At 40.3% G+C, this 17,528-nt stretch overlaps 1 protein-coding gene across 1 annotated transcript in view; it reads right to left on the reverse strand.

Annotated features, from left to right (window-relative positions):
- pcdh15b (protocadherin-related 15b) overlaps window positions 1–17,528 on the reverse strand; it is a 564,355-nt gene that overhangs the window by 361,949 nt on the left and 184,878 nt on the right. Inside the window, exons 9-10 of the mRNA XM_052027763.1 lie at window positions 4,113–4,221; window positions 3,788–3,900 (exon numbers count right to left, since the gene is read on the reverse strand). Of these exons, the coding sequence (XP_051883723.1) occupies window positions 3,788–3,900; window positions 4,113–4,221 (222 nt within the window). The remainder of the gene's footprint in view (window positions 1–3,787; window positions 3,901–4,112; window positions 4,222–17,528) is intronic.

Genomic DNA, 17,528 nt, shown 5'->3' on the forward strand with positions numbered 1-17,528 from the left:
AGGATGAGAGACCTTGCATGAAGAAGGAATATCCCTTATCAAAAGCTATGTAGCAAGTTGGCTTGGAACAGAAGCTGGAGGGCTTCTTATCCAGAAGCACAAGGAGGAGGAGAACAAGAATAAATGCCTGGACCATCCATGAAGAACACATTCCAGTGAGCTACAATTAAAAACAGCTGTAAATCCATATTCACCAACAACCCCCATCTCTCCAACCCACTGATACTGAACATCACATCTGCTTGGACACAATGCAGAAGTAAAATAAACCTTCCAAATCAAATTTAAAATTAAATTATGCCATATTTTATTCTTAAGATCAACCAATCACTTATGTACATTCCCTAAGCACCTATGTGGCCTGTAGCAGTCGCAGGCCACCTTTTGCACTTATCTTACCATTGCCAAGGCCTCCAGTGCAGTAACTGGAGGACATACCCTCCCATGTGGTGCCATTTTTGAGTGTTTCACACTTTCTGCATGGCTGCCAGCATCTGCTCCAGCTGAAATGAACCTTCTCTGTAGGATGAGCAGACTAGCCTAAAGCAATGAAGGTTAGATTTAACTGGAGCTAGCCACACACCACATCAGATTCCTACTGATGCATCCAGCTAATTAATAGCAAAGTTAGCACTGGCCAGACTCGGAAACCATTCAAATCAGCAAGCAGCACAAGACTGCTACACTGTCTGCATTGCAATCCTCACACAGCTGCTAATTCTGTCTGCAAATCCTTGCACCTCCATGAGGGGATATCATATTTAGTCTCATCTGCCCAATGAGCTGTATGAGATTGGTGAGAGGCAGGGAAATATCTGGGAGTGATGAGAATGTGGGCTGTATCTCAAATAATGATGAGTCAGAGTACAGGAAGGAGATAGAGAGCCTAGCGACATGATGTGATGACAGCAACCTTTCCCTCAGCGTCAGCAAAAGAACTGCTCATTGACTGCAGGAAGGAGGGGGCACATACACCAGTCTACATCAACGGTGCTGAGGTCAAGAGGGTTGAGACCTTCAAGTTCCTAGGAGTGAACATCACCAATAGCCTGTCCTGATCCAACCACGTAGACGCCACGGCCAAGACAGCTCACCAACGCCTCTACTTCCTCAGGAGGCTGAAGAAATTTGGCATGTCCCCCTTGACACTCACCAACTTTTATCAAAGCACCACAGAAGATACAGGAGCCTGAAGGGACGTACCACCAGACCTAAGGACAGCTTCTACCCCACTGTGATAAGACTATTGAACGGCTCCCTTATACAATGAGATGGACTATGACCTCATGATCTACCTTGTTGTGACCTTGCACCTTATTGCACTGCACTTTCTCTGTAGCTGTGACATTTTATGCTGTACTGTTATTGTTTTTACCTGTACTACATCAATGCACTCTGTACTGACTCAATATAACTGCACTGCGTTAACAAATTGACCTGTATGATCGGTATGCAAGACAAGTTTTTCACTGTACCTCGGTACAAGTGACAATAATAAACCAATACCAATATCACAGCTCAGCACATCACGGAAACCAGCTTTCCCTCTATGGACTCTATACTTCTCGTTACTTTGGTAAAACAGCCAGCATAATCGAAGACCCCACCCACACTGGACATTCTCTCTTCACCCTCCTCCCATCGGGCAGAAGATACAAAAGCCTGAAAGCATGTACTACCAGGCTCAAGGACAGCTTCTAACCCACTGTTATAAGATTATTGAACGGTTCCCTAGTATAATAAGATGGACTCTTGACCTTGCACCTTATTGTCTGCCTACACTGCACACTCTTTGTAGCTGTTACACCTTATTCTGCATTCTGTATTGTTTTGCCTTGTACTACCTCAATGTACTGTGTAATGAATTGATCTGTATGAACGATATGCACAACAAGTTTTTCACTTGGTACAAGTGACAATAATAAACCAATTTCAATTCCAATTCCAAAAAAGCATCCTATCTGGATATATCACAGCTTGGTATGGCAACTGCTCTGTCTGGGACTGCAAGAAACTGTGGAGAGTTGTGGACACAGCTCAGCACATCACGGAAACTAGCCTCGCCTCCATGGACTCTGTCTATACTTCTTGCTGCCTCGGTAAAGCTGCCAGCATAATCAAAGACCCCACCCAATCAGGACATCCTCTCTTCTCCCCTCTCCCATCAGGCAGAAGATACAAAAGCCTGAAAGCACATACCACCAGGCTCAAGGACAGCTTCAATCCCACTGTTATTAGACTATTGAGCAGTACCCTAGTACGATAAGGTGGATTCTTCACCTCACAATCTACCTTGTTATGACCTTGCACCTTATTGTTTACCTGCACTGCACTTGCTCTGTAGATGTGACCCTTTTCTCTGCATTCTGTATTGTTTTACCTTGTATTACCTCAATGTACTGTGTAATGAATTGATCTGTATGAACGGTATGCACGACAAGTTTTTCACTGTGCCTCGGTACAAGTGACAATAATAAACCAATTCCAATTCCAATTTCTGGTAAGCAAACTTTATATAAACCAAAATTCAGGATTATATTGGAAAAACAGACCGATCACATCATGCTGAATCTGTACAATTCCAGTCGGTTTACAGAGTAAATGTTGTACATAGTTCTAATCAATAAGGAACACTGAAACATTCTGGATTTACATGCAGTAAGAGGGTGGCCTTCAGTTTCGAGAAAAAGAGTCCTCAGGAAAATGTAGAAAGACTTCTGGCTAAATTAGATAATACTATGTAGAACAAAGGTAGATATGATGCATTTGTCTGAGTTAAATCTAAGACTAGGAGCTCACGGCTAAAAACTGATCGAAGACTGATTTCAAGAAGCACATCATCTTTCAAAGACAGATTAGAACCCAGACTGATCCTGTGGCAGAGGCAGTGGGGATACACTAAAGCTTTTATGCAAGATTTCACTTCCTCATAACTCAAGTTCATAACATTTCTCTTTACTTGAATGTATCCCCTGACTTGCTGACAGCTGAATTGAAGATGGTATTCAGAACAGATCAATCACTTCCTCTGACTTATATTCCAATCATTTAGCGATGTAGTTTGATACTCTAATAACTTTATTGATTGTTGCTTTGCCACGCTTAGGCATCTTAAGTGTTGTGTCCAGTTTACTAAGGCGACTAAACCTCTTTCAATTTTATCCTTAGTCATTTCAACACCACAAGTAGAGTACGTCAGTTGTTTATAACCCAGTTATTGCTGTCCTGTAAAGCAGAACAAAGCCTTGCTGCAGTCTAATCATCAGAGTCGGCGTGTTAATACTGGACATGGAACTTCTTCCTGAACATACTTGACCAAACAATTCCATTAACATCAATGACAATGTGCTTAGATCCCTCTTTGTTAAGCAGTATTCAGCTGAGTAACTCTCAATTTAAATTGCCCTTCAAAACTATTCATTTATTTTGATCATAAACTGCCAAAAAATATCTACTCTCATTTAAATACAAATTACATTAAAAAAACAAAAGGATAGACAATGTCACTCAACTAATTCCTTTGAATATTTAAATCATCAGAGAATGAAGAAAATTTAAACAAAGAGAATAAAGAGATAAATGGTAACTGTTAAGATTAAATATTATGGCACAATGTGTTACTATAATGTATTACATTTACTTTTGTGTAGATCCCATTCTCTGCTGAGATGAATATTTTATGTTGCTACAGATAAATATTCATATGCATATTAGACCAGTTACTTTCTAACTATATCCTGTATTCAATGGAACACTTGACACAAAACAATAATTAATTTGAATTTACCTTAATAACCAAATCAAATTTCTGATGAAAATCCCTATTTATTGGTCTTAGGAGATAAAGCTCTGCGGTGATATTATTCAGATAGAAGTACTTAGCATAATCCTCAGGCGTACCTTAAACAAAACAGGACAATCTTGTATGATTAATTTCTTCAAAATGATTGGCACAGCACTTAATACTGTCAATCAAAGGAAACAATTTATCCAACTAACAGAACGAAATGATTAAACTTAAACTTTGACCTGGCGCTTCATTACATACTATTATTAGAACCAGATAATAAACCTTGGCAAGACAAACAATAAGGCATTTTACAGTTACCAACCGACAAGAATGCTGTAGACAATCCCTGGTTGATCGTCAGTTGGTTTAATATTTATGTCCTGATCAACAGCTAAAATCCGAGGTGTCACGTTCACTGGGTTTATCCTTGCCTGAAAGAGAACAAATATGGCGTTACTTGAATAAACCATATTCAGTACAAATATACTGTAATACTTTCTCTTGCATGTATTAGCATGACTGTGTTTTTCCTGATATCTGAGGAGCGAACCTTTCATCAAAGCATCATTTGCTGCAAATCTTAGGATGCCATTCGAAAGGTAATCTGTGACCTTCAACTGTAGTCAAAGAGACTTATCAGGCCTTTTTCAAAATGGTTTATTTAGATTTGAAGCTTTTTAACCCAAAGTGCAACAATGAAACATCATATAATAAGATGCTGGTCTTTTTACCAGAAGTGCAACAGTAAAATGCCATATAATCTTTGAACTTTGCAAAGAAATTCTTAGCAGAAAACACAGTGAGGTCTGATGATGCACAGTGGGAATAAACGGGCAACCCAGGAGACAGCATAAAACAGCAAGAGCAATGCGGATAAAAGTTGTAATATGACAGACAACTAGAGCAGCGAATACAGTGAGGGATAAAAGAAATGACCTGAGAGGGAGAAGGAGATACCAAGAGCTTAGAGCGTGGCATCGGATGAAAGAACAGCCTGAATTTGCACAAAGAAAACTGAGTACAGCCATAGTTATCAGGTCATTAATTGCTGAATGAGCTTTGTATTTTTCAAGCAAGGGTAATGGTTGAGGAAAATATAACATTGTATTAAATAAATAGTTTACAGCAGGTAGTCTAATTAGTTAAAAAACAACTATTCCAGTAGGTAAAAACCTTAACTAATTGAATATATAAAACACAAATTGAGAGGATAGCAAGGCAGGTGTTGTATCATTAACTGCAACATGTGAGAGTGGGCAGAGACCCATGAGGTTCCATTTAATCACAGCTGCAGCTAGCATCTTAAGTTAGTTCAGCTCCAATTAGCTGAGGTGAGGTTTGAATTGCAGACAATGTGATGCATTAGGGAGGGCAAGAGTTAACTCAACCGTTTGACCCAGGAAGCAGTTCCACTGCTTAGGGTGGGTGCAGTATAAATTTGTTCAGTGATTATGAATAGAAGAGGTGAATGCTAGTCAAACAGGTACTGAGGATGACAGATGCAGAAGCCTCAATCGTCGACCTTGTCCAAAAGGTAATAAGGTGTATGCTACCCACATGGATGAGAGCAAAGAGTGAATGAAGGACCATGGCACAAGAACCCATTCAAGTAGGGAGAATAACAGAGAGCCTCGTGGTAGTAGGGGGTGCAGCAGTCAAGGGGTTTCAGAAGGTTGTGCTGCCAGCCCTGCGTCAGGGACATCTTATGCCTGGAGAAGAACTTGGAATTAAAGAGGAAGATATAGTTGTTGTGGTCTACAATGGAACAAGCAGCATTGGTAGAAAAGGAATGGGGTTCTTTAAGGAAAAGAGGTTGAAATTACCTGAACCATGTAACAACCAAGGATGATAATGAGTCATGTGCAGACTAGAGTTAAAAAAGATCAGAACATTTGATACATGGCTCAAAGATTGGTGAAATAGAGAGGGCTTGTGTGCCATGGGACATTGATGGCATTATTGGAGAAAGAAGGAAGTGTTCCATTGGGATGTGATTCCCTTAAGTCAGGCTGGAAGCAGTCCTCTGGTGAATCAGACAATCAGGACTAAGGATAAGGCTTCAATCCAAAAGTGGGCGGGCTGAGGATTGGCAGATGGTTCAGCAGAAAGGAAGTAATATTTTCAAAATGAAGGACATAAACATCAATATCAATTTGGTTTATGATACAGTGAAATAAGGGATAGTAGACTAGAAATTATTTAATGCATGTTTACGCAGCAAGGGGGCACACACACCAGTTTTTGTGCAAGGCTGTGAGGGTCTGATGATTGCTTAATACACTGCACCCTGCATGTTAGAGCTGGCAGTCATAGAATCATAGAGCCATAGGGTCATACAGCATGGAAACAGGCCCTTCAGCCCATTAAATCTGCACCAATTAACAAGCACCCATTTACACTAAAACCCATTGTATCTTCCCCTTGTTCCCATCAATTTCCCCAAGATTTTACCACTCACCTCCACACAAGGGGCAGTTTACAGAGGCCAATTAACCTACCAACCTGTACGTCTTTGAGAATTGGGAGGAAACCGGAGCATCTGGCGGACAGCCACAAGGTCACAGGAAGAATGTTCAAACTCTGCACAGATAGCACCAGAGATCAGGATTGAACCTGGGTCACTGGAGCCATGAGGCAGCAGGTCTACTGGCTGCACCACTGTGCTGGTCAATCCCGGACCCTGGTCAAAATCTTAGAAAACGTGAAGGAAAAGAGTGATGATTTAAGGGGGAGAATGGAGTGCTTCCTCCAGTCTCCCTAGCAGCAGCCCAGGTACGGACAGATTCTTTTACTAAAACAGAAACAGATTTCTTCTTCCACACTTTTCTTAACCTTCACACGGGCTGTAGTAAAACATGCAAGTTACACCAATCATACATTTTATTCTGCTTGTATTAATGAGCATACTCAATGGCTTCTGAGCCTATACACATCATATCCAAGGAGGAAGCAGGCTACAAGAGCACAAAATCCCCATTCACCAGTTAGGTTCCGATAAAATTCGATCAGTTTGTACATTAAAGCTTTGCGCTCTGCCCAATGAATTTAATGAAAAGCACTTTCAACTTAAAAAAAGTTCAAATCAAGAAAAAATAATGAAGTAAAGGTGCTTTATCTGAACAACTTAAACCTTTGCAACAAGATAGATGCATGAATGTTACAAGTGGAGATTAATCAGCTTGATCCTATGGCCATTATGGGGAAAAGTGATCACAATATGGAATTCAAGAATGACATTTAAGATGGAAACTAGCCTTGAAATTAAGTAAAGTTGTAAGAGGCAAAAGGAGAAAATGGATGAAAATAGGTTGGAATGTCAGATGATAAGATCTTGCAGTAGATATTCAATGGTAAAATATTAAAGCAATATCTTACAGTTCACCTCAGGTATACATTCAACTGTGAAATAAAAACTATATTAGCATAGCAGCTAACTGAAGAGATCAAGAATGGTATTAGATTAAAGGAATTATTCTGTTGCCAAACCTAATAATTGGGAGGTTTAGAAACCAGTAAAATATGACCAAATAAAGAGAGATAAAAGAAAATTGGCAAAAAAATATAAAAAGTGAACAAAAATCAAACTGCTGGAGGAACTCAGTGGGTCAGGCAGCATCTGTGGAGGCAGAGGCTGAGAGGGAGGGGTGAGGCAGGGGCTGGCAGGTAATAGGTGGAACCAGGTGAGGAAGGGGATGATGGGCAGAAGGAGGCATGTGTAGGAGAGGGATGGGAAGAGTTGTGAGACAGTAGCTGGTAGGTGATATGTAGAAGCAGATAAGGAAAGGAAAGGGGTGTCAGATGGAGCCGGGTGGGGAATGGAGGGAAGGGGTAGGGACAAAAGCTAGAAGGTGATAATTGGATCGAGATTAAGGAGGAATGATGGGAAGATTGAAGGGGATAGGAGACGGAGCAGGTTAAGTATGTGAGTGATGGGCAGGTGGAACCAGTTGGGGGAGGGGAATGAAACTGGGTAATGGGGGAGCTGGGGGTTTTGGAAAGGTGGGGGGGGGAGTTGAGATAACCTGTCTGGATCAGGAGGAGAGAGACAATGGAAAACAGAGGGTGCTGAAATTGGAAAATTCAATGTTCATACCTTTGGGTTATAGACCACCCAGGCAGAATATGAGGTGTTGTTCTTCCAGTTTGCACTTGACCTCACCCTGGCAGTGGAGGAGACCAAGGACTGACAGGACGGTTTGGGAATGGGGAGATGAAATGGCTTGCAACTGGGAGCTCAAAATGGTAAATTGGGAAATTAGTTTATTATTGTCACATATACCGAGGTACAGCGAAAAATCTTTGTTATCCATACAGATCATTTCAATGGTCATTGTACACACAGTGCTGGTGCTCCACAAATGGTCGCCAAGTCTACGCTTGGCCTCATCGATGTAGAGGAGGCCACATTGAGAAAATAGAAAGTAACTCAGAGTTTCTACAAGAATGTAAAAAGAGTAGGAAAACTAAATATAAGTCCGTCGGAGGAAGGGAGGACAAATTGTAATATGGGCAATGAGAATGTGGCTGCGTTATTCAACATATTTGCATCTGTCTTCAAACCGGAAGAGACAAAAAGATGAAATAAAAGTCGAAAGAGAAGGAGAAAGTATTAGTAAAGAGAAATTATTGGAGAGATAAGGGGACTAAAAGCCACCAGATCCCCTTGAACCAAATGAACATTCTACTATTCAGGAATAGGAAGATGCAGAGATGATGGATTTTCAGAAATGATTAGGTTTTGGAATGGTCCCAGTGGGTTCTAAAGAATTATATGTTAGACTGTTTGTTAAAGGAAAAACAGAGAAAATAGGAAACTGCAGATGTAGGAAAATCCTAGAATCCATTGTTAAGGATATTGTAGGAAGGCATACAGAAAATCATATCATTAAGCAGAGTAAATATGTTGAGTATGTTTAATGAAAGGGAAATCTTGTTGAAAAACCCAAGAAGGTGGTTTTGAGGATGTAATCATTAGGATTGATGGGTCTTGGTTGGGGAGGAAACCAATTCTATTTTAAATACAATACTGCAATGGATATCTTTTATAACAACTTTTTGTATGCTAACTTAAGGGTTCTAAAATAAGGTCATATATTGTCAAGGATAGAGGATTAGTTGACGGGCTGAAAACACAGAGCAGGAATAAACAGACTCTTTCAGTTACTACTGGGGTGTCATATGGATCAGTGCAAGGCCCTGTTGCTATTTACATTTTATATCAATTGCCTTAAATGAAGAATATGGTACAGTGTTCCAATGAGATGTTCATACCATTCATTTACGAACATCTCACTGGAGCACTGGCACATTCCAGGCTGCAGGAGTACGTGCTAAGGGATGCACTGAAGCAGTGCAACCAATGCAAAATCTTTGCAGGGAAGGGCTGCAATCTAAGGTCCTGCTGCCACTAGACATTGAGGGTCTGGGTCCTGTGTAATAGCCCCGCAAACACTTGAAGGCTATATTGTTCAAAGAGGCCATATGAGTGGCATTTGTGTTTTGTACACAGAATGTATGAACTTGATGACATCACCATGTGTAGACTTGACAACATTATGAATGTATGGACTGGACGACGCCAGGAATGTAAAGAAAGCCATGTTTTGTATTTCTTGTATATATTTCAATGAATAAATTTTATTTTTGAAATTTAAAAATGTGCTCCTTAAAGCACCCAAAAGAATTCACGTCATTATCTGATTTGACAGGCTGAGCTACCAGATATTGGCATGTTTTACAGATATTATAAAGAATAATTGAGATGAGGGATCCCCATGGTGCTTGAGCCTAGAGCAAGGGTAGAGTTAACAGTAGCTCAAGTATCAACTCCCCAGGAAATAAAGTTGCAGAGGACCCAGGTGAGAATTTTGACAGGGCATTTAAGGATAAAAAACTGAAAAGTTGAGACAATAAAATGCTAGGGGCACTGTCAGGTTTGAGTGAAATCTTGTCAAACACCAAAAGCCCTGTGGAATCCAGCCATACACAGAGGTTTGCACAGATGCTAGAGACTACTTTTTCCATCCTTGACCTATATCACTTATGCCATCGTGGGTCCAAACATAATGAATGTATCATCTGAAGGGGAAGATCTTAGCTTCCACTGCAGTAGACAGAAGCCATCCAGCTCAGTTTACTCACATACAAAGTCAAACTATAGCTACCATGGATTTGGACACCAGTGTCCAATGGGATTTTGAGGATGTTATGGTGTTCCAGCAATCCATCCTCCTACAGGTAACCAGAAGGTACTAATCAAGGGGAGTGTTAGTGTCTCAATGCAGCGGGAATCAGCTTTCCTGTCTCATTTCCCTTGGCTTAACAAGGGAGAAAGAAATAATTTGAAAAATTATACCACTGAGCATAATTTTAAATAATCAGCACTACCTTATCTTAAGCAAGTATTCTGATTGATGAGCAAGCCAAAATCATGCTTCTACCATAAAAGAACTGCAATAAATATTGAAAATCTGCACTCCAGTCCAAGATCCCCCACAATCAATGCCACAATTAAATGGTAACAGAGGAATTTCTCAGTTGCTTGAACAGAGATTGTGCGTTGGTATCATGCATGAAAAATATCCAGCTTCATCCTCTAAGCACGTTAGAGCAATTTAAATCTGATGTGCTTCCAACATCAAAAAATATACCTAAAAACTGTGCCATTTATATTTTTATGTGGTCCTACACTGGTTGATTCTGTTGTACCCCTTTTCCTCTGCAGATGAAGTCACACCTTCCACTTAATCCATTATAATCAACCATACAATACCACACACCATCCCTAGAACTCATCACTGTTCTGTCACAATCCTCCATTTTCAATCAATGCTTTCCTTGGAAATATGAAACATACGAGTAGTAGCAAAAGAAATGATGTCTAATAACTGCATTGTTTAGGGTTTAATATCAAATCTTTTGACTAAAAACTATAAATCCATCCATTACACTCTGATTTGTTGCTTGAGTGGTTCATATTGGAAGTAGTTTTAATAATACTTGAATTTCACTTGAATTCCTTGCCATTCTTCACCTTTTTACCCTTTGAGTTTGGTCACATTTAATTTCTTTCTGCTGCAAAGATCTGGATTGTTTTGACTAAATAAAGGTGCTCTTCATCTCAACAAGAAACTGAATATCAATCTCATTAATGCATGGCTGTGAGTTTTTTATATTAAAAATAAGTTATTGTTTACTTGACAGAGTATACTGTATCTGCAGCACATAAACTAAAAAAACTTAGTTGAAGTTGACAGATCATTGCATCCTTTATAAGAGATGAAAGCCAAAAATTCAGGTGTGCATATTTTGACATATAAACATGAAAATCACAACATTTGACTTCTCAGTGCGGATGCATCCAGAACTTATTCTTAGAATAAAGAAACAGAAACTGCTGGAAACACTCAGCAGGTCAGATAGCATCTGTGGAAAAATAAGCCATTGAATCAAAGAGCAGTACAGCACGGATACAGCCCCTTCGGCCTAACAAGTCTATGTCGACCATGGTGCCCATCCAGCTAGTCCCACTTTCCTGTGTTCGGTCCATATCCCTCTAAGCCCCGCCCCTCCATGTACCTCTCCAAGTGCTTCTTAAATGACACTATTGTACCTGCCTCAGCCACTTCCTCTGGCAGCTCGTTCCATATACTCACCACCCACTGTGTGAAACAGTTGCCCCTCAGGTCCCTTTTAAATCTTTCCCCTCTTGCCCTAAATCTATGCCCCTAGTTTTGGACCCCCCTGCCCTGGGGAAAAGACTGTTACCATCCAACTTGTCTATGATTCTCATAATTTTAAACACTTCTATAAGGTCGCCCCTCATCCTCCTATGTTTCAGGGAATAAAGACCTAGCCTGGCCAACCTCTCCCTATAACTCAGGCCCTCAAGTCCTGGCAACATCCTTGTAAATCTTTTCTGCATTCTTTCCAGTTTAACCATGTCTTTATTATAACAGGGTGACCAAAACGGTACACAGTACTCCAAGTGCGGCCTCACCAGTGACTTATACGATTGCAACATAATGTCCTAACTCCTATGCTCAATGCCCTGACTGATGAAGGCCAGCGTGCTAAACACCTTTTTCACCACCCTGTCTACCTGTGACACCGTTTTCAATGAACTATGCACTTGTACTCCTAAGTTCCTCTCTTCCATTACACTCCCTAGTCCCCTACTATTCATAGTATAAGTCCTACGCTGGTTTGACTTTCCAAAATGCATCACCTCACACTTATCTGTATTGAAATGCTCGGCCCACTTCCCTAACTGATCCAAATTCCCCTGTAATCTATAATAACCTTCTTCACTATCAACAACACCTCCTAATTTCATGTCATCTGCAAACTTACTGATTAAACCTTGTGCATTCGCATCCAAATCATTTATATAAATAACGAATAACAAGGGTCCCAACACCGACCCCTGTCGCACACCACTGGTCACTGGCCTTGAACTCGTCAAGGGATAGAACATAAAAGCAAGGATGTCATGCTGAGGCTTTATAAGGCATTGGTCAGAACACCTTTAGAGTACTGTGAACAGGTTGGGCCCCATATCTGAGGGAAAATGTGCGGGCATTGGAGAGGGTCCAGAGGAGGTTTACAGGAATGATCCCAGGAATGAGCTGGTTAACGTATGAGGAGTGTTTGATAGCTCTGGGCCTGTACTCGCTGGAGTTTAGAAGGATGAGGGGGGGATCTCATTGAAACCTACTAAATATTGAAAGGCCTGGACTGAGTGGACGTGGAGAGGATGTTTCCAGTAGTGGGAGAGTCGAGGACCAGAAGCACAGCCTCAGAATAGAAGGACATCCCTTTAGAACAGAGATGAGGAGGAATTTCTTTAGCCGGACGGCAATGAATCTGTGGAATTCATTGCCACAGATGGCTGTGGAGGCCAAGTCATTGGATATATTTAAAGTGGAGGTTAATAGGTTCTTGATTAGTAAGGGCATCAAAGGTTATGGGGAGAAGGAAGGAGAATGGGGTTGAGAGAGAAAAATAAATCAGCCATGGTAGAGCATACTGAATGGGCTGAATTAAGTTCCGATATCTTATGGCCATATGGCCTCCATTCCGAGAAACAACCTTCAACCACCACCCTCTGCTTCATACCTCCAAGCCAATTTTGAATCCACCTAACTAGTTCTCCCTGGATTCCATGGGTCCTAACCTTCCAGACCAGCCTACCATGTGGGACCTTGTTGAAGGTCTTGCTAAATAAACAACATCCACTGCACCTACCCTCATCTACTCTTTTGGTTACCTCTTCAAAAAACTCTAAAAGGTTTGTCAAACACAACTTTCCACGCACAGAGCCATGCTGACTCCTCCAAATCAGACACTGTCTATCCAAGTGCCAGTAGATTCTGTCCCTCAAGAATCCCCTCCAGTAACTTCCCCACAACTGACGTCAGGCTGACTGGCCTGTAGTTCTCTGTCTCATAACCCAAACCCACAAACCCCATATTCAGGTTTTGACAAAAAGTCTTGGACTGAAATGTTAACTGTTTCTGTTTCCACATTTGTTACCTGACCTGCCCAGTATTTTGAGCATCTTCTGTTTTTATTTCAGGTTTGCAGCATCTGTAGTTTTTTTTGGGATTTATATGTTTTAGTCAGTTCTGAGGTGGATATAATGAAAACATTAATTTAAATCTAGCAATTTTTGCTCATCCACAGAGTGCCAGACCTTACATGATGAAACGAGACTATCAATATCTGTTCAGTTAATAATTCTAATCGTACTGAACATATGAAAAGGAATTAAACATCATTCACATTAATAGATGAGTAGGAAAAGTTACCAAGCAAAGATCCCGAGACCATGACTACTCAAAGTGGAGGAGCATTCAAGATGCCCTTGAGAACAGAAGCCCTCAGTAAATGGTGGAAGGAGCCAGCACCTCACAAACCACCCGTTCCCACACCACCAACCACCCCCCCCCCCCCGCCCCATCCCGTCGGGCACTACGAGCCCCATATGCTGCTAAGTCTGTAGTTCCCACATTGGCCTCATCAGTCACCTCAGAACCCACAGGACCAGAGTGAAGCAAATCGTCCTCAATCCCAAGGGAATGCCTAAAAAGAAGAAATGACCTCATGAGCTACCTTGTTGTGGCCTTGCACTTTTTTGCACTGCACTTTCTCTGTAGCTGTGACACTTTACTCTGTACTGTTATTGTTTTTACATGTACTACATCAATGCACTCTGTACTAACTCAATGTAACAGCACTGTATAATAAATTGATCTGTACGATCGGTATGCAAGACAAGTTTTTCACTGTACCTTGGTACAAGTGACAATAATAAACCAATACCAATCGCAAATGGCACCATAATCAAGTAAAAATCCTGGCCTGGAAATTCCTCAGTGCTTGGAAAGACATTAGACAGGCACTGGGCAGCAGGGCAACAAGTATTTACTTTGAGGGCCCACCATTTTAAATTTCTATTGTACATGATACCCAAGGTATTGTGTACATCAGAACAGGCATTAAGTACTTAACACATAATGGGCTTTACTTTGGTGGAGCAACGGGAAGGTTTGGATGTCAGTCTGGGATCCAAGGAATGTGTGGCTGGAGGAAATGGGGTGGGAGAGGTAAGATGCGTCATTCAGGGATTTGGGAAATCAAGACCTTGAGGTACCAGGTGGGGGGTTTTTTGAGGGGTGGGTGTGGAAGTTGATTGGGCAAGAACACAATCAGGTTGGGAGTGAGGGCCTGCACATATCCAAGTAAGTGAGCACATTAACATGTCTGACATACGGAAGATATACCACAGACTTGACAGATCTCATGGTGAGTTCCTGATCACGCTTTGCAATCAGTTTTCCAAACAAATTCTATCACACTGCACACAGAAACATGTTAGAATTTAAAGGGCCTTGTCTCTTCCCTTCATCACTGCAGGTGCCCTTTATAGATAGTTATTGCAGCAGAGATAAAAAAAAAATTGGATCATTTCAGATGCATATCCTTTCTAAGCTAATAAACAGTGAGATTCCTATGGAAAGATTAATTTAGTTATTCAAGGATAAATAACTATTTTCAAATATCACTTACAAAGATGATGCTGGCAGTGAGAATGCAGTAGGAAGCTCTGGATGTTCTGTGCGTTTTACCCACTGTTAGACAACTCAAATAACCTGACCAATGGATTTTCCCAGCATAATGAGATGCTTCATCACATTCTACATAATGCATATGCTCCTAAAGAAGATACTCGTTTTCATCTTCAAATCTAACGTAGCAACCCATTTCAAATGAACTTTTTTTTCTTGAATGATCAAAAGGCAAGATCTGCAGAAATATTGCAGAAATTTATCAACTTAAAACTTATGCTCTGACATTCCAAAAAGATTCTTAAAATGCTTTGGTTAACTTCTCTTTCTGTTCAGATCAAAGTTATTGGAGTATTTCTTCTGCTTTGAATATTGTCCAGAGGATAACTGTAAGTCAGTACATTATCAAAATAACTAAATGATCTATCTATTAAGACAAATGAACTTTCAGCTGCCACATCATAAACTGGGTAAAAAGTGGCAATCCACCTATTAAACTACGGGTTAATGCATAAGAAAGATCCTACTGCCTTACCTGCTGAGTATTTCCAGCATTTCTTATCATAGCATTTTTCATGCTCCCAGCAATGTTGAAAGATCAACACTTTTTATATCACAACCAGACGTTATAGACATTGGATTTACAAACAGTAATATGGAGGAATATTTCTAAAATGAAGACCACATGTAATGCCCTCCTTTTTCCACTAACTCCCCCTCTCCTACCCCCAAAGCCCCCCCCCCCCACCCTACCACCCACCACCACCCGCAATGATACAACTTAATACCTCTCAGCTGGAGGCACAATGAAAATTGACAAAAGCCATTAGGGCCAAAAATATCTTTTGCAGCAGATCTACACAGTGTACTTGCCACCAACATTCCCCTGAACTGCTACAGCTATTTAAATTCTTTTTTTCCATAATTCATTATTTGTTAGATTAAAAGGATATGCCCAAGTTTGATCTGAATGCCTAAAGTCTAATGTTAAATATTGTGCATGGTGGTACTAGAATTCCTTCCTACAGTGAATAATCTGTTTGATGCATTTGCACAAATCACTTTATAATCCTGAAAATCAAATTCCTGCTTTGTAGATTATGGTTTAAATGAAAGAAATGACCCAGGCCTTAGTGGATCAAGAGAGACACAAGAGACTGCAAATGCTGGAATCCAGAGCAACACAAAAGATGCCAGAAGAACTCAGTGGGTCAGACAGCATCTATGGACGGAAATGGACAAGATGAAGGATCCCCACCCAAAATGTTGACTATCCATTTCCCTCCATAGATGCTGCCTGACCTGCTCAGTTCCTCCAGCATCTTGTGTCTTACTGGATCCAGCCTACTAACCACATTAACTTGATCTGGATGTGCGGGATGGGGAGATGACAACTTCTGTACCCAAGAGTCCTTTCGCAAAGTAGAGCAATCTACAAGCTGTGACAAGGGCCCGGGTGAGGGAGCCTGAGGACCTACCCCTGCCCCTCCAAAGAGCTGATGGCATTTTGCTTCTATCAGATGCTTTTGAAATATCTCTGGTATTTAGAGACATCTAAAAATTGCTCAAATAGGTTTAAACAATTAAAAATTGAACAATGCATTTCACGAAAAACACCTTAAAATCCTAGAAATTAATTAAAACATTAAGATATATAAAACAAGGAAAATTAAACAAACCACTCACTGCACCTACATTTACATTAATAACGTCATGGTACTTATGCCAGGCAAAGCTGAGAGAAAGGGCCAGATGTGAAGCACGAATGTGCTGAGCTGCTGTCCAGCTTCAGCTCAGCACATCATTGCTACACTGCCAGGCTCACAAGTGAGTCCAACATATGAGCGGGAGGTCAAACACACCATCTCTGACTTTTGCTTTTCAATGTACAGTTACAGATGACCTGACATAGCTGGCACTTCTACATGATCCAGCACATTCTGCTTAAAAACTATATAATCCAAGAATGTTGGTGCTATTTAAACATTCTTTTTAATTTCACTTTAATTTCTTTTTATTTTAACATTTATTTTAATAGACTGGTACATTTATTGAAATGGGGGCTAGAGGGTGTCATGAAATAGCTGCTTCCTTATCACCAACGTTAATCTCTAGCTTTCTACCTTACCACAGCTATTAAGTAAAGTCGTACTATATAATAGTTTAACACAAATACATTGGATCACCAATGCAGTTTTTAATGATTGGCATTTTTATAATGAACACCTTAAAATGTTTTTAAAAAGATGATCTCAAGTATAGGTAGAAGATAGGTAAACTAATATTATGCCATAAATATTAATATTGAGGATAATATTTTGATTTTAGATGACTTCATGTTTCATGTTACAATCTTTGAAATTTAAAGTGGAATTATGCATAAATATTTATCAACTCTCATAAATTCACCACTGAAGTAGAAATAGAGCATATGAAGAAGTACCAATAAAGTGATATTCACCTTTTAGAGAAAAATCTATTTCAAAATCTGTTGTTAATTGAAATTTAATCTGTTGAATATTGTTTTGTTTTCAAAAATATCATATAATCTGTCTAAAGATAATTCAATTCAATAAAAACAGTGTAAACAGTCTGGATGAGCAAGTTCGTTCTCTGCGTAAAAGAAATATCGATGCCTTGGAAGTGAGCTAGATGCATTGCCATTGATC

The sequence above is a fragment of the Pristis pectinata genome, chromosome 12, assembly GCF_009764475.1.
Source record: "Pristis pectinata isolate sPriPec2 chromosome 12, sPriPec2.1.pri, whole genome shotgun sequence".
Taxonomy (NCBI): Eukaryota; Metazoa; Chordata; class Chondrichthyes; order Rhinopristiformes; family Pristidae; genus Pristis; species Pristis pectinata.